General features: G+C 44.0%; 3 protein-coding genes across 5 annotated transcripts in view; 1 reads left to right on the plus strand and 2 right to left on the minus strand.

The window, feature by feature from the left end:
* The window catches only part of LOC127593357 (leukocyte elastase inhibitor-like), a 281443-nt gene that overhangs the window by 87923 nt on the left and 167039 nt on the right, over positions 1–26481 (minus strand). The gene's annotated exons all lie outside the window — the stretch shown is intronic.
* Positions 1–26481, plus strand: part of LOC127593348 (WD repeat-containing protein 37-like) — a 217927-nt gene that overhangs the window by 9543 nt on the left and 181903 nt on the right. The gene's annotated exons all lie outside the window — the stretch shown is intronic.
* Positions 7773–26481, minus strand: part of adarb2 (adenosine deaminase RNA specific B2 (inactive)) — a 127608-nt gene continuing 108899 nt past the window's right edge. For all 3 annotated transcript variants that reach the window (XM_052054726.1, XM_052054725.1, XM_052054727.1), the window contains 7 exons: positions 23672–23786; positions 18437–18605; positions 16843–16994; positions 16547–16715; positions 14085–14266; positions 11843–12024; positions 7773–9396 (listed from right to left, as the gene is read on the minus strand). In XM_052054726.1, the coding sequence (XP_051910686.1) occupies positions 9220–9396; positions 11843–12024; positions 14085–14266; positions 16547–16715; positions 16843–16994; positions 18437–18605; positions 23672–23786 (1146 nt within the window). In that variant the 3' untranslated portion in view covers positions 7773–9219. The remainder of the gene's footprint in view (positions 9397–11842; positions 12025–14084; positions 14267–16546; positions 16716–16842; positions 16995–18436; positions 18606–23671; positions 23787–26481) is intronic.

The following is a 26481-nucleotide window of genomic DNA, read 5'->3' on the forward strand; positions in this document are numbered from 1 at the left end:
AATGTACGTCTTGTGCCGTTGCCTGAAGAAGTGACCTCCATCAGATTCTTGCAAATGAATGGATTATGCTGTTGTATAGTACACATCCTTTTTGTTTGGAAAGACATCAATGAAGACGTTGTGATCATTTAAGACTTTTTGTCAAGCTGTAGTAGTGCCTCATGAGAAATCCAAATGATTTGCTTCCTTAACGTTTCACAGCTACACCATTCCAAAAAAAAAAAAGTTTGTCCGCAGTGCTCCGATGTCAACAGTTCAAACTTATGTTGCCTGGTTCCGTGTTTTGCACTGGGACTATTTCCTTTCGCTGTTTGCTTTATTCTGCCTTTCTAAAGAGATGCAAAGTGTTGTAAGTTTAGCAGTAATGTGTCAGGTTGGTGCATCTTTACGCTCTTTTCATGTGAAGAATTTTTTCGAGTAATTATACACCAGTGTTGTTATTTTGGAGTAACTGCGTCCAAATAATGACCCTGTAATTCAGCGACGAAGTGCATCATCACCTGCCTGTTGCCAACTCAGATGTCTTGTGTTGGTGATGTTTTTATCCCCGTCATGTTACATACACAAGTTGTTGGTTACTTATGTTTCACGAATGTGACGTTTACAATTTGTTTTCAAAAATCCCTGTGTGACCTCTTGCGTCTTTTTTAAGTGGAACACTCTTCATCTGAATATATCAATATCACCGTCTGAAGATTCATTTGCATGGGCGGGTGACAAATACCTTGAAGCCCTTGGGCAAGATGTAGCCATCCATGTCATTTTATGTGTTTCTGCGTGAAAGATTGCCACCGTTTTCCATTGATTTGTGTTCAAAACTACTCTTCCGAAAAGCGATGAGAAACACATGCATACAAACTTTAAAATATGATTTGATTGTTTTTAATGGTTAAAAACGACCATGTATAGTAAGGCCTTTTTAGCCGAAAAAAATGACCATGTATAGTAAGCCATTTTTAGCCCAAAAAAACGACCATGTATAGTAAGGCGTTTTTAGACCGAAAAAACCGACCAGGTATAGGCGTTTTTAGCCCAAAAAAACCGACTTCTTTCTTTTGCCATTGGTGTTTAGCAAGGCTTGTTTGAGGAAAGACACCCCCCAAAAAACAATTGCATCTGCTAGGGAGCATTGCTCAGGGTTAGAGTGATGGAGTGTCAATCCAGAGGTTGGGTGTTCGAACCCCGGTGGTGGCAACCATGTCCCTTCTTTCCTTTGCCATCGATGTTTAGCAAGGCTTATATGAGGAAAGACACCCCCCAAAAAACAAATGCATCTGTGTGGGAGCATGGCTCACATGTAAAGTGTGTGCGTCCCAGCTAGAGTTTGGGTGTTCGATCCCTGGTCCGAGTAACAATGTTCATTCCTTCTTAAACCACCATGTAGACAAAGTTGTTTTTAGCCGAAGAAACGACCATGTATAGTAAGGCGTTTTTAGCCAAAAAAAACGACCATGTATAGTAAGGCGTTTTTAGCCGAAAAAAACGAGCACGTATAATCATGCTTTTTTTGCCGAAAAAAAACACCATGTATAGTAAGCATTTTTGGCTGAAAAAAAAAGACAGAAAAAACAACCATGTATAGTAAGCCATTTTTAGCCAAAAAAAACGACCATGTATAGTAAGGCGTTTTTAGACCGAAAAAAAACGACCATGTATGGTAATGCGTTTTTGGCCGAAAAAAACGACCATGTAAAGTAAGGCGTTTTTAGCCAAAAAAAAACGACCATGTATAGTAAGCCATTTTTAGCCAAAAAAACCGACCATGTATAGTAAGGCGTTTTTGGCCAAAAAAAATTACCATGTATAGTAAGCCATTTTTGGCCGAAAAAAACGACCATGTATAGTAAGGTGTTTTTAGCCAAAAAAAAAACGACCATGTATAGTAAGGCGTTTTTAGCCGAAAAAAACGACCGAAAAAACAACCATGTATAGTAAGGCGTTTTTAGACCGAAAAAAACGACCATGTATAGTAAGGCGTTTTTAGCCGAAAAAAAATGACAGAAAAAACAACCATGTATAGTAAGGCGTTTTTGGCCGAAAAAAAACGACCATGTATGGTAAGGCGTTTTTGGCCGAAAAAAAACGACCATGTATAGTAAGACGTTTTTAGCCGAAAAAAACAACCATGTATAGTAAGGCGTTTTTAGACCGAAAAAAAACGACCATGTATAGTAAGGCGTTTTTAGCCGAAAAAAACAACCATGTATAGTAAGGCGTTTTTAGACCGAAAAAAAACGACAGAAAAAACAACCATGTATAGTAAGGCATTTTTGGCTGAAAAAAACGACTAAAAAAACAACCATGTATAGTAAGCCATTTTTAGCCAAAAAAAACGACCATGTATAGTAAGGCGTTTTTAGCCGAAAAAAACGACCGAAAAAACAACCATGTATAGTAAGCCATTTTTAGCCAAAAAAAAAACGACCATGTATAGTAAGGCGTTTTTAGCCGAAAAAAACGACCATGTATAGTAAAAGCGTTTTTGGCTGAAAAAAAAACGACCGAAAAAACAACCATGTATAGTAAGGCGTTTTTAGACCGAAAAAAACTACCACGTATAGTAAGGCGTTTTTGGCCGAAAAAAACGACCGAAAAAACAACCATGTATAGTAAGCCATTTTTAGCCAAAAAAAAAACGACCATGTATAGTAAGGCGTTTTTAGCCGAAAAAAACGACCATGTATAGTAAAAGCGTTTTTGGCTGAAAAAAAAACGACCGAAAAAACAACCATGTATAGTAAGGCGTTTTTAGACCGAAAAAAACTACCACGTATAGTAAGGCGTTTTTGGCCGAAAAAACGACCACGTATAGTAAGGCATTTTTGGCTGAAAAAAACGACTAAAAAAACAACCATGTATAGTAAGCCATTTTTAGCCAAAAAAAACGACCATGTATAGTAAGGCGTTTTTAGCCAAAAAAAAAACGACCATGTATAGTAAGGCGTTTTTAGCCGAAAAAAACGACCATGTATAGTAAAAGCGTTTTTGGCTGAAAAAAAAACGACCGAAAAAACAACCATGTATAGTAAGGCGTTTTTAGACCGAAAAAAACTACCACGTATAGTAAGGCGTTTTTGGCCGAAAAAACGACCATGTATAGTAAGGCATTTTTGGCTGAAAAAAACGACCGAAAAAACAACCATGTATAGTAAGGCGTTTTTAGCCAAAAAAAACGACCATGTATAGTAAGCCATTTTTAGCCAAAAAAAACGACCATGTATAGTAAGGCGTTTTTAGCCGAAAAAAACGACCGAAAAAACAACCATGTATAGTAAGGCGTTTTTAGACCGAAAAAAACGACCATGTATAGTAAGGCGTTTTTGGCCGAAAAAAACGACCGAAAAAACAACCATGTATAGTAAGGCGTTTTTGGCCGAAAAAAACGACAGAAAAAACAACCAAGTATAGTAAGGCGTTTTTGGCCAAAAAAAACCAACCATGTATAGTAAGCCATTTTTGGCCGAAAAAAACGACCATGTATAGTAAGGTGTTTTTGGCCGAAAAAAACGACCATGTATAGCAAGGCGTTTTTGGCCGAAAAAAACGACCATGTATAGTAAGGCGTTTTTAGCCGAAAAAAACGACAGAAAAAACAACCATGTATAGTAAGGCGTTTTTGGCCAAAAAAACCCGACCATGTATAGTAAGGCGTTTTTAGCCGAAAAAAACGACCATGTATAGTAAGGCGTTTTTAGCCAAAAAAAACGAATATGTATAGTAAGGCATTTTTAACCGAAAAAAAACGACCATGTATAGTAAGGCGTTTTTGGCTGAAAAAAACGACCATGTACAGTAAGGTGTTTTTTGCCGAAAAAAACGCCCGAAAAAACAACCTTGTATATTAAGCCATTTTTAGCCAAAAAAAAACGACCATGTATAGTAAGGCGTTTTGGGCCGAAAAAAACGACCATGTATAGTAAGGCGTTTTTAGCCGAAAAAAATGACAGAAAAAACAACCATGTAGAGTAAGGCGTTTTTGGCCCAAAAAAAAACGACCATGTATAGTAAGGCGTTTTTGGCCGAAAAAAACGACCATGTATAGTAAGGCGTTTTTAGCCGAAAAAAATGACAGAAAAAACAACCATGTATAGAAAGGCGTTTTTGGCCAAAAAAAAAACGACCATGTATAGTAAGGCGTTTTTAGCCGAAAAAAACCACCATGTATAGTAAGGCGTTTTTAGCTGAAAAAAACGACCATGTACAGTAAGGTGTTTTTTGCCGAAAAAAACGCCCGAAAAAACAACCATGTATAGTAAGCCATTTTTAGCCAAAAAAACCGACCATGTATAGTAAGCCATTTTTGGCCGAAAAAAACAACCATGTATAGTAAGGTGTTTTTTGCCGAAAAAAACGACCATGTATAGCAAGGCGTTTTTGGCCGAAAAAAACGACCATGTATAGTAAGGCGTTTTTAGCCGAAAAAAACGACAGAAAAAACAACCATGTATAGTAAGGCGTTTTTGGCCAAAAAAAACCGACCATGTATAGTAAGGCGTTTTTAGCCGAAAAAAACGACCATGTATAGTAAGCCATTTTTAGCCAAAAAAACGACCATGTATAGTAAGGCGTTTTTAGACCGAAAAAAAACGACCATGTATGGTAATGCGTTTTTAGCCCAAAAAAAACGACCATGTATAGTAAGCCATTTTTAGCCAAAAAAAACGACCATGTATAGTAAGGCGTTTTTGGCCAAAAAAAATGACCATGTATAGTAAGCCATTTTTGGCCGAAAAAAACGACCATGTATAGTAAGGTGTTTTTAGCCCAAAAAAAAACGACCATGTATAGTAAGGCGTTTTTAGCCGAAAAAAACGACCGAAAAAACAACCATGTATAGTAAGGCGTTTTTAGACCGAAAAAAACGACCATGTATAGTAAGGCGTTTTTAGCCGAAAAAAAATGACAGAAAAAACAACCATGTATAGTAAGGCGTTTTTAGACCGAAAAAAACTACCACATATAGTAAGGCGTTTTTGGCCGAAAAAACGACCATGTATAGTAAAGCATTTTTGGCTGAAAAAAAACGACCGAAAAAACAACCATGTATAGTAAGGCGTTTTTAGCCAAAAAAAACGACCATGTATAGTAAGCCATTTTTAGCCAAAAAAACCGACCATGTATAGTAAGGCGTTTTTAGCCCAAAAAAACGACCATGTATAGTAAGGCGTTTTTAGCCGAAAAAAACGACCGAAAAAACAACCATGTATCGTAAGGCGTTTTTAGACCGAAAAAAAACGACCATGTATAGTAAGGCGTTTTTGGCCGAAAAAAACGACCGAAAAAACAACCATGTATAGTAAGGCGTTTTTAGACCGAAAAAAACTACCAAGTATAGTAAGGCGTTTTTGGCCAAAAAAACCGACCATGTATAGTAAGCCATTTTTGGCCGAAAAAAACGACCATGTATAGTAAGGTGTTTTTGGCCGAAAAAAACGACCATGTATAGCAAGGCGTTTTTGGCCGAAAAAAACGACCATGTATAGTAAGGCGTTTTTAGCCGAAAAAAACGACAGAAAAAACAACCATGTATAGTAAGGCGTTTTTGGCCAAAAAAAACCGACCATGTATAGTAAGGAGTTTTTAGCCGAAAAAAACGACCATGTATAGTAAGGCGTTTTTAGCCCAAAAAAACGACCATGTACAGTAAGGCGTTTTTAGCCAAAAAACCCGACCATGTATAGTAAGCCATTTTTAGCCAAAAAAAACGACCATGTATAGTAAGGCGTTTTTGGCCGAAAAAAACGACCATGTATAGTAAGGCGTTTTTAGCCGAAAAAAATGACAGAAAAAACAACCATGTATAGTAAGGCGTTTTTGGCCAAAAAAAAACCGACCATGTATAGTAAGGCGTTTTTGGCCGAAAAAAACGACCATGTATAGTAAGGCGTTTTTAGCCGAAAAAAATGACAGAAAAAACAACCATGTATAGTAAGGCGTTTTTGGCCAAAAAAAACCCGAGCATGTATAGTAAGGCGTTTTTAGCCGAAAAAAACCACCATGTATAGTAAGGCGTTTTTGGCCGAAAAAACGACCACGTATAGTCATGCTTTTTTTGCCGAAAAAAAACACCATGTATAGTAAGGATTTTTGGCTGAAAAAAACGACCGAAAAAACAACCATGTATAGTAAGGCGTTTTTAGACCGAAAAAAATGACCATGTATAGTAAGGCGTTTTTGGCCGAAAAAAACGACCATGTATTGTAAGGCATTTTTGGCCGAAAGAAAACGAACATGTATAGTAAGGCGTTTTTAGCCGAAAAAAACTACCATGTATAGTTAGGCATTTTTGGCCAAAAAAAACGACCGAAAAAACAACCATGTATAGGAAGCCATTTTAGCCAAAAAAACCGACCGTGTATAGTAAGGCGTTTTTAGCCGAAAAAAACCGACCGTGTATAGGAAGGTGTTTTTAGACCGAAAACAACGACCATATATAGGAAGGTGTTTTTAGCCGAAAAAGCCATTTTGTAGCCTTACTATACATGGTTGTTTTTTCGTTCGTTTTTTTCTGCAAAAATTGCCTTACATGGTCGTTTTTTTCGGCAAAAATTGCATTACTAAACATGGTCGTTTTTTTCGGCTAAAAATGCCTTACTATACATGGTCGTTTTTTTCCCGCCAAAAACGCCTTACTATACATTGTCATTTTTTTTCGGCCCAAAACATCTTTCGAAATGTTTTTTTTTTCTGCAAAAATTTCCTTACTGTACATGCCCGTTTTTTCCCGGCTAAAAACGCCTTACTATACATGGTCGTTTTTTTTTCGGCCAAAAACGCCTTTCTATAAATGGTTGTTTTTTGGAGGGTGGTAGTCAATAGGATGTGGGGCCCCTTGCTTTAATATGTGTTCATAGTCTCCTGAGGGGCGGTGTGGGAGGTTTTAAAAAATTATTATTATTATTATTTTTTTTTTATTGCAAGCGTGTACTTCAATCGCACTGGAATGTAATCATACTCCACTTCAAATAAATAAGATCACATTTCACAATGTTGGGGTTTTATTCACATTTACAGTACAAACATTAACTTTTTTTTTTCCAATTTGTCACTGAAGTGCATTTTAAAAGACCTTAGCAGCAGTTCTTCATATACAGTACTATAAATGTACATCATCATTTGACATTTGAGGGGCTCTTCTCAACATAGATCGTAGAATTTTACATATGTACAGTTGTAGGTTGAATATTGCCATTCAGACATGGATTGAATGTATTTTTGGAAACAAATGGTAAAGTCTCTCTGTGATGAATGTCGTTGACACGTACAGTAGGTGACAAATAAAGCTTTTTTGATTTACATATTTGAAAAAATAGTGGCGGCAGGTTGTTTAGCATCGTGAGGTGCCATGTATCACCCGATCACATATCAATTCACCACAACATCATGAGCACTTGCACAAACTACAACCTGAATAATACCGTGAAGTTTGAATTAAAAACGGGGCACTGTCATTGCAAAGGCGGATGTTGGCTCGTATGTTGACTTGCTACTTATCCGATTGTAAAAGTGTCTGCTTCTCTGGGCGGAGGGGGCGCGGGTCAAAGAAGCATGGCATGGAATTGCCACAAGATGTCACTCTCACTGCTTCCACATTTAACAGGTCGGCCGCTAGTTGTCAGTCTCTTTAATCAGAATGCAGATGAACGCTGACTTGTGGATAATGTAATACTGAGCTACATTAGTGAGAACGCATACTCTCTAAATCAGGAGCAATGATGAGGCAGCACATGGACCTCACGCTTGAGCGTTCCATTTTTTTTTTGTTGGGGGGCGGGGCGGTTGCATAGGTACTCCCACATTCCAAAAACATCCTGGTTTGACAAACTAAGGACTGAAAATTAAATGTGAGAGAGTATATATTTGCAGGGATGGCTAGATTATTATTATTTTTCCTCACCTGGGGCTGAAAGGGAATTTCACCCACTGATGGGGGGGGGCGGTATGGGGGGGTAAGAAAAAAAATTATAAATATACTTGACACCGTCATTATTCATTATACCATTATTACAACATGATCAGGTCAACAAGGCCCCGGTGTTCAAAAAGTGATGTGCAATACTGACACGTGGATCCAGGTCAGAACATAAAAAAGGGTAAGGAGACATATTAGGTATGAAAGAGTTGAGCAGAAAAAAAAAAAGGCGCTCCCTCCATCATCAGCTTCACGCGCACTTTGAGAAGCGCTAATGGCCGGGCTCACGCACCTCATCTTCTCCCGACCCAGTGGGGTGTATTAACCTGTCGTCTTGTGTTCAACTGTGCTGCGCTTGAAAGGCGAGGCTGCCGTGAGATTGGCAAGGAGCAGTGGGGCTGGGGGGAGGGGGGGGGTAGTGATGTGGACAAAGGACGTGGCCAGAAAAAGGGCCGAGTCAGAGGGCAACCACAAAGAAAGGTGAGGACGGGTATCTTGAGATGGCATTGAATTGTGTCTCTCCCTTCTTTTTCCTCACTTTCTCTTCCTCTATCACCCATCACCATGACAGGGCCAATAATTGGACGTGGTCCTCTCTTTCTTTCTCTCTCTCGCTTTCCTTTCCTCCGTCTCTTTCTCTCCCTCCCATCGCTTTGCTCCTCAGCGGGAGCTTTGGGGCCCGGAAATAGCTGATGACAAGATAGCGGCTGCCTTTCATTTAGCTCAAGGTTACTCCACCCTTCTTTGACAGTCGCCACACCTGAGGGTTGGGGGGGCGGGTCGGGTGGGGGGTTTGTAGGAGGGTGTGTTGGCACACACGTGTGTGTGTGTAACTGAGTTTAGAGGAAACATAGCATTGAAAAATAAAAAAACAAACAAAAAAATAATTTCCTGTTCCTTTTGGCACATCTAGTTGACCTTTCGTTTTTGTGGGGTTTTTTTCGGGTACGTTGAGCGGTGGAGTGGATGTGTGGCCCATTCACAACCAAACACACGCACAGTTTCCGCTTTGCGTTATGCAGGTGTGTGTTTTGCAAAGAGCATGGCCCCTACCTTACCCTAAAAACACTTTCACACTTACATACACTGAAAAAAACAACCAAAAAAAAAACGGTGTGCTGAATTTACCCAACTTTATATTGTCAAGTGGTTGCACGAAATAAAATCATCTGGATCCCATACATTGTTTACATGAACTATTACTTGAAAAATGCATCTAAAGCCAGATGATTCCATTGTGTGCAACCGCTTGACAAAATATGATTTTTTTTCCGTGTTCACAGATGCACAGAGAAAAAACACACTCTTCAGTCCGATAGCAGGAACTGTTCCTGCTCAGGTGGCTTCTTCACCCAGGTGCCCAGGCCTGTTTCTTGGAGAGACCTGAACCACTGCTGTTTGACTGTCTGGTAAGGGCGTGCCGCCATCTTGGCCTGGCAGTAAACCGGCTGGCCGTCCTCCGAGCGATACGCGGGGATCCCCAGCTAGCAAAGACGAGAAGAGCAAAAAGAAAATCAGGACGTGCGTCGTAGTTTCCATTGTGACCTAGTACGTTTTTCACACGGGTGAGGAAACATCGTCGTATCGAGCATCGGTTTGCGCAATCACTTGGCCCTGACAAGTACTATGGCAACAAACGATCTGTATTGCAAAGCTCCGTAAATGTAAAAAAATGGGAATCGCTGTCCGGCCTCAATTTTACGCTTTTTTCTGTCGTTAACATGAACCAATTTAGCTTTTTTTTTTTTTTTTGTCGGGTTAGTCAATTGACATTAGATGAAGTTCATAAGTACACAGTCTGCACTCAGTACTTTTACTTTCACCAGTTTTTTTTTTAAACTACCTTTCTATTAACCCGACGAATGTCATTCGAAAGAATAAGACGGAATCTGCTGAAAGGCTAAAGGTTGCAGTGGTTGAGCGAGGGAAGATGACGAGCAAAACAAAGCGAATGAGGTGGCACAAATGCATTTAGGAGGGGTTGCGGTGGGAGGGGGGGCGGGCCTTCAACAGCTGTGTAATCTCCTCCATTTAAATTTCACAAGCAATTGAACATTCTCGGCGCTTTCTGTGCATTACTACTGTCGCAAGGGGAAACAATGAAGATCAGCGCCCAGACAAAGGAGCTGGGGGGGTGGTGGGGGGGGGGGGGGGTAAGAATGCAAAAGTTTCTTCTGGAGATTGGAGTGACTGCTCTTGCGTGGCCCTTATATGCATCGCGAAGGGAACACTTATGTGAGGAGGAGAGAGTGGAGGGGAGTCGGGTGAGAAGGGGGGCGGGGGGGTTCGAGTACTTCTCCAAATAATTATCGTTTCATAGTCATTATGCTTTAACGGCCGCCATTTGGTGATGAAGCCACTGTTTGTTACATCAAGTTTCTGAATGGAAATTAGAGTGCAGCGAGGTCTGCCGTTAAAGATCGACGCTGGCAGGTTGCGATAAGCCGCCAACAGCCCATGCTGGCGGGTCAACGCGTTTATCTACGGGAGAAAGACAAATGCGTTGCGCTTGTGTTTTTTTTCTCTTGATGTTGGCACAGATCTCCCGATAACGTGTGTGTGCGTGTGTGTGTGATAGAAATGGGCCGTTTACTGTTTTGATTCAATGGAGTTTTGTCACGCTATACAATTAGAAAGGATTGACATCATCCTTCTCGTTGTGCCATTGCGTGACACTCGCGCGAGCCCTTTAAGAAAATGACGAATCGTCATTTTATTTTCCCTTCGGCACTTTCGAAATTTGCAAGAAAAGAAATGGGAAAAGGCAAGGAGGAAGCTTTCTGTTTTAAAGGAATGCCAGGTTATAATTCTGTCGGTGAGAAGGAGCACTCTCGTCACCTTCTTATACGTGCGTTGACAGTTCCGTAACACACATCGGTGACCTCTAACGACCTTTGTAAAATTGTTCAAGGGCAATATATGTTATTGTGAAAAGCGTTTGGCTTGTTTTCACACGTGAGAATGTTACTTCATGTCTGCACGTTTTTACCTTAAGTGTGTTGTTATTCGGATTTGACTGCCTTGAGTTCAGTGCTGCGCTTTGGTTGTTGTTTTTTTTTTTCATTAAAACTTTTTTTTTTTAATGAAAATGACTCAGAGGAAAGTAAACATTATAAAGCCAAAGGCTATTTGCTTCTCTGAGGTGTCGTGTTTGCCGGCTGACATTGCAGCAAGGGCATCTTGATGGCGCGCCGTTGTTCTTTGCGCAATGACCTCCCACCATTATGACGAGAGACGCGGGCAACCTCCCTTTGTTGAACTAAAACATTACACAATAGTTGAACTTATCCAAAATCGGATTTTACCGACCGAAATTGCTTAATGCATCATCGGGTTTCAGAGAGGTGTTATCTTCCGTTTGCCGTGAGTAGCTCACAATGGAATTGTAACCTTGAGGGAACATTTGCCACGGAAATGTTCCACGCGAGTAAAATAAATCAATGTTGGCTGATCCACAGCTGAGACAAGAAGGGAGAGTTGCCGCTGTAAAAAGAGGAGAGGAACGCATTTCTGGTCGGACGGACTCTGCATGAAACACACTGCTTGGCACATTTAAATCGCATCTCAGATCTCGATGACTTAGAAGGAAATATTCCAGGCACCAAGTCTTCACTTATGACTCGCAATTTTTGTGAACTAAATGAAATTCCCTCTCTCAGTCCAACACAGTTGACGCCAAAATGTTCCTTTTGGCCTAAGAACAAAAACAATAGGTGAGTTTTTTTTGGGGAGGCGGGGTCTATCCCCCCGCCCCAAAATTTTTTGCAAATAGTCAAATTTGCAAAAGCTGAACCGCAGATATGCAGGACTCCGCTGAACATCAAACCCGATGGCGTGCGCATTTCATCACCATTTGTCAAAATAATTTCACAGATCTTTTTGAACCTCACAATGGCTCCTTTCGGCAGAGTCGAGCGAACGAGTCCTCACCTTGCAGGAAAGCCTGTTCCAACGCGTGAACAGTGCGTGTTTGCAGAGGCGTGAAGGCATCCCTGAGTCACGTCTCCGTCCCGTGGCGGTGTTGACCACCTCCAGTTGCGCGTCGCCCAGCGTCCAGTTGACGCTCACGCACAAGGCCTTCCCTGAATGCTGATACTCGTCACAGCTTAACCCTGCGGGAGAGCACCAAACACAAAGGGAGACTTGACGAAACCGCTCGAAAAGCCCCAGTTGATCGCCAAGTGAAAAAGTCCCTCCGTGAGGTGTAGCGAGTTTACCAGTCAAACGTGACTGACACCTGACAATTTTTTTTTCACATGATTTGTAGTATCGGCCAATCTCTGTGTCGTGGGGTGAAGGTCACCATGATCTTGGACTTTTCAATTTCAAATCACATCCAAGCTGATGTTTGCTTGATGGGAAAAGGACGGAAGTGACCCTCACTTCTAACCACTGTGACCACCCACTGATGGGGGGGCACTATGGGGGGGAGGTAAGAAAATAATTTATAATTATACTCAACACCGTTATTATTCATTCATTCATTCATTCATTCATTCATCTTCCGAGCCGCTTGATCCTCACTAGGATCGCGGGGGGTGCTGGAGCCTATCCCAGCTGTCTTTGGGCAGTAGGCGGGGGACACCCTGAATTGGTTGCCCACCAATCACAGGGCACACTCACACTCACACCTAGGGACAATTTAGAGTGTTCAATCAGCCTGCCATGCATATTTTTGGAATGTGGGAGGAAACCGGAGCACCCGGAGAAAACCCACGCAGGCCCGGGGAGAACATGCAAACTCCACACAGGGAGGCCGGAGCTGGAATCGAACCCGGTACCTCTGCACTGTGAAGCCGAGGTGCTAACCACTGGACTACCGGGCCGCCCCGTTATTATTCATTATACCATTATTAGAACATGATCAGGTCAACAAGGCCATACCGGATTTTTGCGTCTCAGGAATTTGACTGTGCGCCTCGTTTGGTCTATCCCCGTGTTCGCGCCTTCCTCGTCTGCTCCACGCGACTCTCCAGCGCCATCGTTTGCCTTTGAGTTGTAAATAAACATTTCCGGTTTGGGTCCACGAGACTTTGGCTGCACTCTGCATGTCGACAAATCTCCATTTTCTCCATCATCCCCATTATTCCTCCATACCCACAGTTGCTCTTCTTTTGCAGCCTGCCAGACGACAATCCGCACTCTGTCTTATTACCCGTTTCCTCTCTCTTTTACAGACGCACTCCTTTGTACAAAAGAGGGGCTCTATCCATCTTGCCTATAGCCTCCCTTTTTTTTTTTTTCTCAAAACATTCATGGCTCATTGGATCGTTTCAATGGACTCTTCTCCTCTCTGTCTGTAATAGCCAATTTCATTTTTCTTCCCCTGATGGAAGACGTGATTGGGCTCTCGGTCTGGGAGAGACAATGCTCGGCAGACGTGAAAAAGGCGAGAATTAGTGCGTTTAGTTATGAGACCTGTGACGGTATCACACAGCGCCGGGTTTAAATCAGAAGTTGCCTATCCCGTATGTGTTCACTTGTTTTTTTTTTGTTTTCTCATTCATTGCTCGATTATATTTATTACTGTAAACATATTTTTAGCAACAACATCCATAGACAGAGATGCCCCACGTGGCATGCGTAAGTTGCTCAGGGAGTGGCCTCGATTGGAAGCGATGGCTGACGCAACGTCGACAAGTTGGATGTCATCCAGAACCTTTCCCATCATTCAGCTTCACTACAAACTAAATTGTCGGTTCCCGGTGGAACCTGCAAAGCGGCGTTGCTTGTCTGGCTGCCACGATGACACTGTCGGGTTGGGCAGCTGGATGAGTTTGTGTGTCTGTGATGTTTGCATGCGCTGCTGCTGCTGCAGCTCATTTGGTACAAAGTTGACACGTCTGGAATGAGACGATAAACCTCGTACGGCAAACAAAACACAACCGTCAAAAAGGAAAAACAAGAAAAAGAGATGCTTCAAGTCGATTCTAAGGAGGCATGTTTTAGGAATGTAAGAAATGGAAGTGGATATTGATAATCTAGTTGAGGGGGAAAACCGTCAAATCGAGTTTTAGCAGTTTGGAATTGATGCGGTTCAGTAAGATCAAGTAGATACATAAAAATATTTGGATTTTACCTCAGCGTTTGTATTGTAATCCCTTCACTCATGAAAATCAGGCATAAGACATTTTGTATATGTGTGCATGTGCATTTTTTTTTTCTTTCTTACCACTGAGCAGCGGCTGGTTGCGTCTATAACTGGCGGGAAGGGGGCCCAGTCGTTCCTGCCGCTGATTCAGGACCCTGCCCAGATGGCCCGTGTGGCGCAGGCTGCCTACGGTCATGCTATGAAGGTACACAGGCTCCATTAAGTGGCTCAACAGTGCCCCCTGCAGGCCAAGAATATTCCACCTGCGTACAAGGAAGGAGGAAGGCTCCACTCAGGAGTGTTTTATGCAGATGACAAGGCGAGGTCGATGGTGTGGAGAGGAAAAAGGTTTGAGGGGATCGCGGAGGGATGGCGAAAGTCAGCGGTTGGTTGAGCTAAGAGCACGGCGACAGGCAGAGTGAGGGGGGGGGGGACCGATTTGAAAGCTTCGATGACAAGGGGAGACAATTTGATGGTTATCTTGATGTGGGACGTGATGAATAACATCTGCCGGACCGTCAATACAAACAAACAGACCATTTTCCCCCTGGTTAGAGAGACAAACCATCAGCAGTGGCAACAATAACAACAACACTGCCACAGGTCAGCGCATCAGCATTCATTACCACGGCAGCACATTAGCATGCGTGCATTTGTCAGTGCCAGTGGGGTTAATGCACTGCACAACGTCGCAGGCAGGCCTCCGTCCATCACCGAGCGAGAGGTCGATCACTGCGAGTTTGTTAACGGAGATCCGCCTGCGTCGGCGGGGATTCATCCTGCCTGCCTCACTCACTGACGGTTGATAAGGTAGCCAGCCGGACCGGACTTGGAACACCAACCGGCTGGAATCCTCGGTTTAGCGAGCAGATGGTTTCATTCGCTGATGGAAAATGATCATTTCAAATTCCTGCTCTTGCAGAAGGCGGATTTCTTCCGAAGGAGAGGTCTCCGATGTGTAACATTGGTTAATCAGCGCCGCTTTATCATGGGCGCAATTACAGTGACTACTGTTTTTCTTTCCTGGCTGACTTAATAATCAGTCATTACAGCGCCTTTCACTTCCTAAAGCAGTCAATTAACATTAGCGGCTATCTGGGAATCGCTAAATGAGCTCATGATGCGGTGGCCACATTTTACCTGCAATCTGTCCACACAGGCGCTCGGAGCTTTGCGCGGACGCACACGCTACCTCTGCCAAAAACCAAAATGGTTTAGCCTGAAATATTAATTTAGCCAGAAAGCGACACCGTGAATCAGAAACATCTTCTAATCTCATGCAAGAAAAAGCAGCCATCTGGCTCGGGTGTATGAATTTAAAAAGTGGAGAGAAGAGAGAGAGAGGGGGATGAGACCTCTGTTCTCGCTCTCAGTCGCTCTCCCCTTTCTTCCCACCCTCCGTAAACGCCGCCATTAAAGTAATGTGATCATCTGCATAAAACTACGAAAGGATGGAAAACATCATGATTATATGAGAGCCATTCAGGACCCTCAATTAAACCCAGCTGTCAAATCAAATATTAGCGAAGGGGCATCGGCGGGCATCGGCGACTCTCAGCCTGGCCTAAGAGAACATAAATGGCTGATTATCGCCATGTGGCGTCCGTGTAAGTGACTGAAAATGTTTAGGATTAATGGAAAGAGCCTCCAAAAATGCTCCACGTTCAAGGCTAAACTAACGAAAATAAAGTACAGGTCCCGGAGGAAGAGGGGGGATAAAAAAGTAATAGCAGTGTAGAATGGGTGTTACAGAGGACAAAAAGAGCATTGACGGGGATCACTTTAAGAGTGTGTGTGTGTGTGTGTGTGTGTGTGTGTGGTCACATTGCAGTCCTCTCACCCTCCACCTTGACCTTGATAAAGCGGCCCTTGGTGACCCACTCACTTTAACGATGAACACCGGTGATTTACAGCGATATAAAGAGTGCTCAGAGGAGGCTGCAGAGCAAAGAGTGTATCTGGCTCGATGGTGGGAGAGGGGGAAGAAAAAAAATCAGGGTGTCCCTTCACCCTCCTCTGTCACTCCATTTTTTTTTAACAAAAAGTAATTGCTTTCACCCTTGGTGGTGACCTGGGTATATTTAATCACACCATCTCCAGCCCTTGCCAACTGAATCAAATTGGTCAAATTAACCGCGGCGCCACAGGAGGAGGGTTGGCCTCATGCTATCACACACACTATCTGGCCCTTGACATGTGCTTTTATCAACCTCTTCACACAACAGAGGACTGAGCGATGGTCTTCTCAAACTGCAACTCTAAGGTGCAGGTCTCGATGAGGCTCATTTTTAAACATATTAGCAATTGATATTAGAGACATATTTTTAAAATTCACTGTCGGCCTCACGGTGCAGAGGTGCAGGGTCGATTCCGCCCTTTGAATGCTCTCCCCGTGCCTGCATGGGTTTTCTCCGGGTACTCCAGTTTCCTCTCACATTCCAAAAAACACGCATGGCAGGTTGATGGAACACTAATTTGATGATTAGAAAATGGATAGATGGATGGTGCTTCGTCCCGATTTGTATTTCTTTGGCAGCCCAAACCTGGTCATTTTGTCAGTGCAGGACATGGTGATGAGCTGCTCTCCTTGTAAAACGCCATCCCACGTCTGGACGGACCCCCGACGCCTGACTGGGACGGTTCCTTCGCCGGATTCGATTTTGGTTCGCAGGTGGCAGCGGTGCTTCCTCATGAGGTGTCTGCTGCTGGGTACTGCAAAGAGAAAAGACGTGCAAGAATGTGATGTGACAAAATGAGGGAGATATACTGTACACATTATGCTTGTGGAGCTCCGTAATATTTTCCAGGCAGAGATGGTTTTAGGTAAGCACACACTTACGGTCTGTTGTGATTTCGTAGGGCGAGTTGAGTCTTCCATCCCCGCACGGCGAGGTGCTGATGTACATGTGGAAGTGGACGCTGTCTCGCAACCTGTAGCTGCGTTCCTTATGCCGCACGAAAATAGACTGTTCCCACTCATCTGGCCTTTTACTTTGAGAGCAAACAAGCAAGACAAAATAAAACAACATCATGAGAATAAGCAACATAACAACTCTTGTGATGTTTTTCATTTGCTGTTAACAAAAAAAAAAAATCACAGCATCAATCCTATTGTACGAGCTACGTCACTGGCATCGGCTGTGGTAACTCCCACAGCAGCGCAGACCTCCCTCTCTCAGTTACGGGTGCCTTGCGTGCAAAATTACCGACACGGGTTCAAATCTTCACACAGTCACGCCGTGCGCCATGCAGTTCATGAAAATAAAGCCCATTGAGTAGAGTTAGTTAAAAAAAAATCAATCATGCTTTACCTCTGAATCTAAATTCGAAAGTCTAATAACCCTAACAGTTCTGTAAAAATGAATGAAAAACAAAAGCAACTTGGAGACAGCCGATCACAAGTGGGTCATTGCCTCACAGGATGGTATATTTAAAAAAAAAAAGGGAAAAAAAAGCATCGCAAGCACTCTTTCAATAACCTCTCATCTGTCTGTGGTGTGCTTTCACTGTGGGTAAATATGTCAGTTGTGGCATTTTGGTTGGTCATTTCATTATGAGTTATCTCCTCCATTAGCCTTCTTGCTCAACCGCAACTCCTTGTCACTGCCATCCAGCATTGTGCCAAGATGGAAAAGTCTGGCTGTGTATGCAAATATGACATTCTGCTATCTACACTTCTTGCCGCTAATCTGATGAATCAGCCTTGCCATTAAGTTTTCGGCGGGCGGGGGAGGGGCATCATTTTTTTTTTTTTTGCTCTTGGTGCCTATTGTGGGAGTGTATGCAGACTGGACCACGACACTGAGAGCACACAAATCGGGTACATTTGCAACAATTCTATTTAAAAAACAAAACAAAACAAACACCCCCACCTTCCCCCGAAGGTTATCAAGACTCTGAGGTGTTCCATTAGCTGGCACGCATAAGGTGTTGTGATTACTAAGAAGTCACAGTGAATGGAACCTTGCCATGGAGCTTATTATAGAAGATTCCTAGCGCTGCAGTAGGAGGTCACGCCAAATAAGCTCCTTAATGCTATTAAGAATTGAATGTGATAAGTTATTAAAGTTGCTGCAGGCATCTTGGCAAGAAACGCGATGCAAACCTGGCAAGTTGCGAAGCTTGAGCCCGTGCGTTGTGTTCAAATCATCGCAAACATCAACTTTAAAGGTAATGCCTCCGAACATGCTTCATTTAGCTCAGCGCCTTCAGAAACAAAAGTGATGTTTTTGTTCATGACTAAGGTAAACCTCAACTTGCCCGTTGCCAAGCTCTCAAGCAGAAACTTGCAATATTGTTGTACAATTGTGACTGATGACTTGGTCGCAAATAAATAGAGAGACTTTCAAAATAAAGTGCCACCAATGGAGCAGTCAATGTAAAGCCAGACCGTAGTAGCACTCGAAAACCATGCACTCGAGTCTGCGCTTTACCTAAAGAAGAGCTCAAGTTGAGAGTAGAGGAAGCGTAGCAGGGCTCTGCGCACAGTCACTTCAGCATGACAGTCATTGACCACTTGTCCCTGGTCACTCAGATTCTCCCCGTTGATGCACTTGGTTCCCGTGGACAACGCCACCACCTGAGCATGGTTAATGTCCAGACCTGTCCGACACACAGACACGGTTGGCGTGAATACATTTCCAATCATTTAAAAAAAATAATAAAAAAGAAGCCACATAATGTCATTGAAGTAGATGCGTCTTCCAATGTTGAACTTTTTTATTTCTTAAACAGAGGAATCACATTTATTGGTTTATATCCATAAAGAGGGATAGAACAGGTCTTAGTGAATTGTAGTTTTTATTTCTGGAGACGATTTGAATTCGAAACGCGTCACACTGACCCGATGAGAACAGAAATTAGGCAAAGATCAACGGCAGAAAGCCGCCAAGCAATTGTTTGTTTCCCAGTGCCTGCGTGCGTCTTCTCGATACCCTCCAGCTTCTCCCTACGCCTCACCCGATCCGCCATTAGCTTTTCCGGCTCGATCACCTGTCATCCATCAACCCAACAGCTTTCTTCCTTTTGCCAGGTCATTGTCTCGGCTACTGCATTCACCAGCTCCCGTCAAGACTTTTCGTGCTTCCTCGTGTGATTAATCATCATTTACCTCGGCTCCCCCGGGTTGCCCTCTCGGGTTATCGTGCTTGCCGGGTGGCCCACCTTCCCGCCACCTTGTCTGCTCCATTCGCCACCCTCTCATCCCTGGTTCATTACATCAGTTCTTTGCAACTCACTTCATTATTCTCTGTCAGACTTGTCGTGCTCACCGACCCCCTCCGCTAGATACCCCGTCTTTCCATGTAATGTCACAATATATTCGCACAAATATGAGAATCTGTGTTTGGGTCAAGAGCGAGTGGCTGCATATTTTTAAAGTAATATTTGCCTCACACTCCAAAATTTCTCATCGTGATGATTTCCGAGAGCGGCGTAAGGCCGTGCGAGCGTGTGACGCGCGGAGGAACATGAATGGCAAGCCATTCCTTTGTCGGTTGCCTCACATCACTCCCCTCGCCTCAGAAAGTCAGGCTCTGTTGGCTCCAGGCAGATCCGCAGGCGCTGCCGGACCTGCGCATGAGCTTTTATCAGCTTCAGCCCAGACGGCACAGTGGAAGGAAGAATCCTGACACCTCCATTGATGAGAGGAAATGGGGGCAAATGTTGGGAGGGTGGGAGTCATGGGTGGCATGAGGAATGTGTGTGTGCAGTTGAGGGGAAAAAAAAACAAAGGGAGACATAACACGAAAGAACCCGTATTTGATTATTGTTTTTTAGGGTGCTAATTTGTGGAATACTGGTTAGCACTGCGACAGATCGGTACAATGATTCCAGGTTTGAGTCTTGTCTTCTCATGCAGATTTTGTATGATCACTCTCAAAGCCTCTCTGGTTGCTCTCCGGAAACTTTGGATTTCTCTCCCGAGTCCAAAAACATGTAAGGAACAGTATGCCAGGTCGGCCGGTTGCTCCTGTTGATTGTAATCTTATATAGGGCAAGGAAGCTATGGGAGGTATTTACACTTCCAGTCCATTACGTAAAATCTTTCATTTTTAGTTTCCCTCTGCACTGTGGCACAAATGATATCCGTCATGCATCAGGCAAAAATTGTGAAAATCAGGCTGTAGTCAAAGGAGCCTTCAGTTTGGGGAATTATTTTATGATACATTGCCTATCCGTGTCTATACCGGACAAAATGCACACTCAATTATGAATCGAGTGCATCCAAAAATCTCTCCATTTAAAAATCCGCACTTTGCATTCCCCGGTAAGTCTTCACTATATTTCCTTCACGGTGGAAAAAGTGAGTTCGAAAAGGTAACAGACTCCCAATTTGACTCTCCTGCTTCTCCACACCGTTCCACTTTGCAATTGTTTGGATCAATTTTGCAATGGATAATTTCTGTAGCGCTATTCGCTACCGTGCCATGAAATTGGCACCGAGTTTGCTGTTGGCTCGCCGGGGAGTGTGAGAGAGATGGATGCAAGGTGGAGGGCAAGGGGGCGGGAGGCGAGCAGAGAGAGGCAGACGGCTACAGATAAAGCCCGCCCTCGAGCTGTGTTTTTAAAACCAGAAATAATCAGCTAAAATACAACGACAGAGGGTCAAAAGTCACATTCATTCTCACAATCATCTTTTGATTATTGATGCTGCAGTGCTGCATATATATATAATTACATACTTTTTTTTCCCTGCAGTCCATTCCGCTAGTTCTGGATCTTCCTTTTTGTCAACCTGGGGCACACAATCGATCCAGGACACGAAAATCAATAAGCCCCCTTGCTCCAGCACTACCAGAGGAAAGTGGTGAAGCATGACAGGCTACACCGAGGTCACAATTAACACAGAATTTGCAGTACTTTTACACTGAAGAAAAATGCAAACTATTTCTAGAAAGTATAGACGTATTATTAATCTATATCTCCATGATTATCTTACCACGGGCCTCTACAGATGCAGTTCCATTTGCTGGACTCTCCCTCCAGATAAAAACGCATATTTTAAAGAAAAGAGTTTTCAAGCCATTCCAGAGGAGGAAAACGTTTGTCAGATTATGTTTGGCATGAACATGTCACGGTTTTAAAGCCTATCTTCCATGGGTTCTTTTTGCCACATTAGGTTGCACGTCATCCAAAATGTTCTTTGGATCATGGGAAACCTCTGAAAATCCGTAATGCTTGTAAAGAGGAAGAGTTGGCAAGAATAGAAAGAGCACCCTGTTGAATCTTTATTAGTTTTAGCAGTCAACTGCTCCTTGCGTATAAGGGGCGTCTTTGTGCTATGGTACTGAAGCTCCCAAAAATCTCTCCCTGGGCTGAGACACACTGTGAACATCTCTGCTACCCCCCCCCCCCCCCTACCGCCCTACCGCCCCTCCACACTTTGAAAGGGTTTTCTTGCCGCATACGATTACTGACGGGTACGTTTTCATGCAGCTTGAAAAACAGATTAAGTGGTGGGAAAAAAAAATCCCTGTTTGAAAGTGAACGTGCAGGCTAAATAACATAACTTAGCTGTCATTTGTAATCAACATATTTTAATCCCTTTTCTCTCAGATTTTTTTTCTTCTTCAGTCTCTCTTGTTCGCTCTTGTATGTTTCGCCATCTTGCAGCTAAGCTTCAATCAAGAAAGATGATTGTGGAAAAACCTTTTCAACCAAAAGCAGTTTCCCATGCAGATTTTGAGATTTTTTTTTTTAATGTCTTTGAGCCCATTTGAACATGAAAATCTCCACACTATTTGATGCCCCGCGCTGCTTCTTTACTTTGACTCGTCTCGCGACTCTCACCCCGCTGGCGAGGCTAATCTCGATCTCATTGGGGCTCAACTGCCTCAGCGGGACTCCGTTGGCATGTGGGTAGGGGGATTCGCTGTCTGTCTGCGCTTCAAAGACAGACCCTGATTAAGATTCTTGAGGCGCAAAACGGGGCATCAGACACATGGAGGGAGACAAAGGAGGAGGGGATAGTGGGGGGGGGGGAAGGATGGGAAGGCGGCGGCGGCAGGCAACACAGAACAGGCCTCCCCAGTGTTCCTGTCAAGTTCCGTGCCTGCGCGAGCGGCGGCAGAAGCGCCGAGGCGGCCACCTCTGCAAAGGCGCGGGCCGTTTGTCTGGATCTTTGTAGATAACGCGCTATTAATAAACAAACAGAAGCAATTACTGGGAGGCAGAGGAGAGGAGGAGGATTGGATGAGGTCAGGATGAGCGCGGCCGCTCTCACTGAAGTCAACATTGATGAGCTGCTGCACCGCCGCAGAGATACCGATCCCTCCTCGGTCACCCTTCAAAGACTGCTGCTGGTAGCCACAAGGGGAAGATAATTCTCCGGGGTCGGAGGCATTTTCCCAATGTGCCTCTCCACTTTTTCATGAACTCGGTACTCATAGTTTTTGGAAAACCGGCTCATTACTTTTGTGAAATCTCACTGTAGTGGCAAGGAAGTACTTCATGCTGAAGTTCATTGAAGAGCTTCATTTTGACAACACAAGGGCTCTGCCGCTATCTTATTGAGTCTATAGGTGGGGATTTTGAGCAGATTGGGTTACTTCTTCGCCATGGTTGGGTTAATTGTGGGTGGGTTGAAGAGCTGAAGCCGCTTTGGAGATTTTCCTTGTGGAATTGTAGTTAATTTCAAGTAGGGGCAGAACTCAAGTGAATGCCTTGCTGGGGTGACCTCTGATGGGGCAAAGGTGCCGTTTGGTAGAAACTATTCTTAATAAAATCATTTTTAACCACAGCTTTACTGATAACCTGGGATTGGAATCCTTTCGGGGAGCTGTAACTCACCAGTATGGCTACTTTTGACCCCTTATTGGAGCAACATTTTGACGCAACTGAACGGGTCGAATTGTCAACCCAAAACTTGGTGTCTTCTGAATTTGTGTTACTTTTAACCGGGCAGTTTTAAGAGTGTAATCGAATCTAGTGACCTGACCAGGGTGTGGTGGTACCTTTCGACCCTGGAACAGAATGAACAATGTAGAACATGGATGGAAAGATGGGGTGATCGTAATGCAGCATGTGTATGCTTTTCATAGAGAGGTGCAATGAAATATGCAAGCTGATTAAAACCACGGTTCCCGACGGAAATAAAACACATGTCAAAGTTTACTCGATAAATCTGATTTTGTCATAATGTGGGGAACAAATACCAGGCTTGTGTCTCTAATTTGGTCGTGTATGCAGGTGACAATCCCCCCATAATGCGCAAACGATACGACATATAAAAACTCTGAATAAAGAATGAAAGATGAATGCGCAGTCATAACTCATTGTTTCACATCACAGCGAGAAGTGTCCTGCGCCGCGCTGTTCCCGCCACCGTGTCACATCGTCGGTTGTCAGATTGAAGCTGATCTCGTTAGGATTCCCACCGTGTCATCGGCAAACTTGTGTCAAAGCTGCTTGAGCACGGAAAGCGCGGCCGGTCGGAGGGAGACTGACTCTACCCGGCATGTCTCACCAACCCTCCGAGATTGAGTCATCAATAATTCATTGGCAAGGCATAAAGTACTCCACGAGCGCAGGAAGTCTTCATAATGTTTCTCCAAATCTAGACGTCCTTCCAGTTGCTCATCTTCGGTCTCCTCTTCCGCGCCTCTCTCTATATTGCGCCGCCTCAATAATTCAACATGATATATAAAAGTCAATGAAATTTTCCATACCTCGGGTCATTACGATGCCTGCCAGGGATTTGTGTTGAGTGTACGCCGGATTGCAGCCGCCCACCAGCGAGCGATACTTCTCCCTCACCAAGTGGAATATTGAATCGGCAAAGTCCTGGAAAAACACAAAATAATTGCCACCTCGCTTTCTGCCAAATGAGACTTGTATGAAATTATGATTCCTTCATAACTTTTAAATCCAAATATGTCCGGTCTAAAAGCAAATGGAGGTTTGACTGTGCTTTAAAAAAGAAACTTTTAGGTTAATTGAGTACCTCTACTTTTTTTTAAGGACACAATTATCTGTACTTCTATGCAAGCATGGTATTAGGGATTTGGCCGCCTCCGCAAATAAATAACACAAAACACCCACCACACTCGGAAACACCAAAACCCAGTCACTGTCCTCTCTCTCTCTCACTCTCTGCCTGTGGCACCGTGCCACCTCATGATGTCCCGTTAGCAAGCGGAGGCTTAATTTGTCCAAAAAAAACCCCACTCTTCTGCCAATCTGTTACCACGTCCCGGTGATCCATTTCAGCTCTGCGGTTGGTGTGAACACTGCTTGAAAACGAAGCCCTTCATAATAATTGCCCGAGTCAAAGGCTCAAAGGGTGCGTGGGGGGTGAGCATCATGTCCTGGCAACAGCTGTTGAACAGTGTGCAGTTAAGTGGCCGGCTGGCGGGAAACCGCTGACGTGGTTCGAAGGAGGTCTTCAATGCACAGTAGCTCGCGTGTGAGTGTTTACAGATGCCTGTCTCGCATTTGGCCTTTGTTTTTCCGCCCAACCTGCACAACGGCATTCCTCCCTCAATGGGACGCGAGTTCTACCTTGACTGCGGGCCTAATGTGGCAGAAAAACGGGGCCGGGGGATCGCGCTCCGCAGTCAGAAAGATTGTCACGGCAACCTGCCGTCAACTGTGAGCGGGGATCACGGCACGTTCGGCTCACTGACCATCTTCCTCTCGGTTGAACACTGAGCTTTGCGCCCCCCGCTCCCCGTTAGCTGCCCTTTCATATTTGCTTTTCAAAATGAATTTCACTTAACCGGCACGATTCGTCTGCGCCAGCGTGAGCCGTGCTGGAACTGCTGCGGCGGACATTGTGTGACTCACCCCACCTGGTGTCTCTGCTGCATTAGTTCTGAACAATTTAACAAGCAATCCCTTTGAGGCTCTTCGGGATGGAGAAAACAAGCGGCGGGATTTATTTGGCGACTGCTTTGGCTGCACTAAAGAAGATTGATTGGAGGAACACTTGTATCAATTCAAATGCGTTAAGGCACATGCTCGTAATCTCCGTTTGTCAAAGCGGAAATATCGCGGGTGGAAAATAGCCTACGCTCACTCGACACGCATTTTGGAATTTTCTTAAAGTCTGAAGTCGCCATGTTGATGGGCACCTAAGACAGATGCACACGGATGTATGTGCACGCACACACTTTTAACCCAAAACCTTCCCCTCTTATCACCTGGCTGCAGAGTGGCCGAGGCAGCATAAAAACGGGGCCATGTCTTATATTTCTTTCTAGCGCTATTTAACAATTCATTCTCCCGAGTTTTTTAATAGCGTCCGCGCTCTGCCCGGATATCTTCACTCCCCCACCAGCGCCGAGCCCACCTTTCCTTCTCACCATTCCGGGCTCTGCCGCCCATCGAGAGGCTTTTGAAATGATATCTATTTATTTGGTCGCCTTCGGCGACGTTTGAGAATCCACGGCCGGCCTCCTTGCGCTGTGAAATATTTCCGTCGTGTTTGTTCTCGGCGTGACACACGGCGATCCTCACTTTATTCTTTTGCTTGGCCTTTGGATCTCTGCCACCAGAACCTTGTCGCTATTTCGGTTCTTTCACGGCTCAGTCCTGCTGTTCTCACCTTGATGTGAAAAGTGCAATGAGGACACCGATTTCTATTAACAAATTAATCAGGTCACACTGAGATAGTTTGCTGTACTTTCTCATTCGTGTCGGCTCCCCTCCTGGACCAGCAGCGTTTCCTTTCTTTGTCAATAATTTGAAAATGGTTGCGCTGGCCAGCATTTGCGTTGTGATCGATGGATGCGGTCTCTATAAAATAAATCAATTGGCCCTTTTGAGATGTTTGCCGTGCTAACTGAATTCCACCTTGCCTCCTCTGGAAGAGACTTTCAGTGGGGCCTGTCAGTCATATCAAGCCATCGGGGCCGCGCCATGTGGCCATCGTCAGCTCTGCTTTCCTTTTAATCCACATGCTTGATCTTCAGGAGCAGGAACAAAGGTACAACACATGAGGACGCGGTGACAGATCTGATCCGTCTTTCCTGGGGCTCACCTCATCTGTGCATGCGAGAGGGGAGCCGTGCGCAGGTGGGATGATACGCCGCAGCAACATGGAACTCAAGCAGAGATTCCTCATTAGCTTTGAAAAAGTGGAAATAGGACGTTAAAGCCTGAGATCAGGATCAAAGTCAAGGATGAGCACTGGCAAGGACGATGGCTCCATCCAACAACCAACGGCTCAGTTTACCGATGATGATTATTTCTTTCCGCACAGTCAATACATTCAAACTTTGATCCTAATGGGGAACAACAAAGGGGAACAACAAAGGCACTCAGTGAAGGACAGTAAATGCAAAATTTCAAATCAAGACAAAGTCTAGTTTGCCGTACAAGTGATTGGCAGGGCTTACAACCATCTGTTCCAGACTGCGCTATTGTAATTGACCCTCAGGTCCTGCAAACAGCGTCTTGAAATCAAATTCTTAATTTCAATTTTACATGTCAAAAAAAATGAATAAAAATAAATCACGTTCATGAAGCAAACTCTGCA

Source organism: Hippocampus zosterae, chromosome 20 (genome assembly GCF_025434085.1).
Source record: "Hippocampus zosterae strain Florida chromosome 20, ASM2543408v3, whole genome shotgun sequence".
NCBI lineage: Eukaryota > Metazoa > Chordata > Actinopteri > Syngnathiformes > Syngnathidae > Hippocampus > Hippocampus zosterae.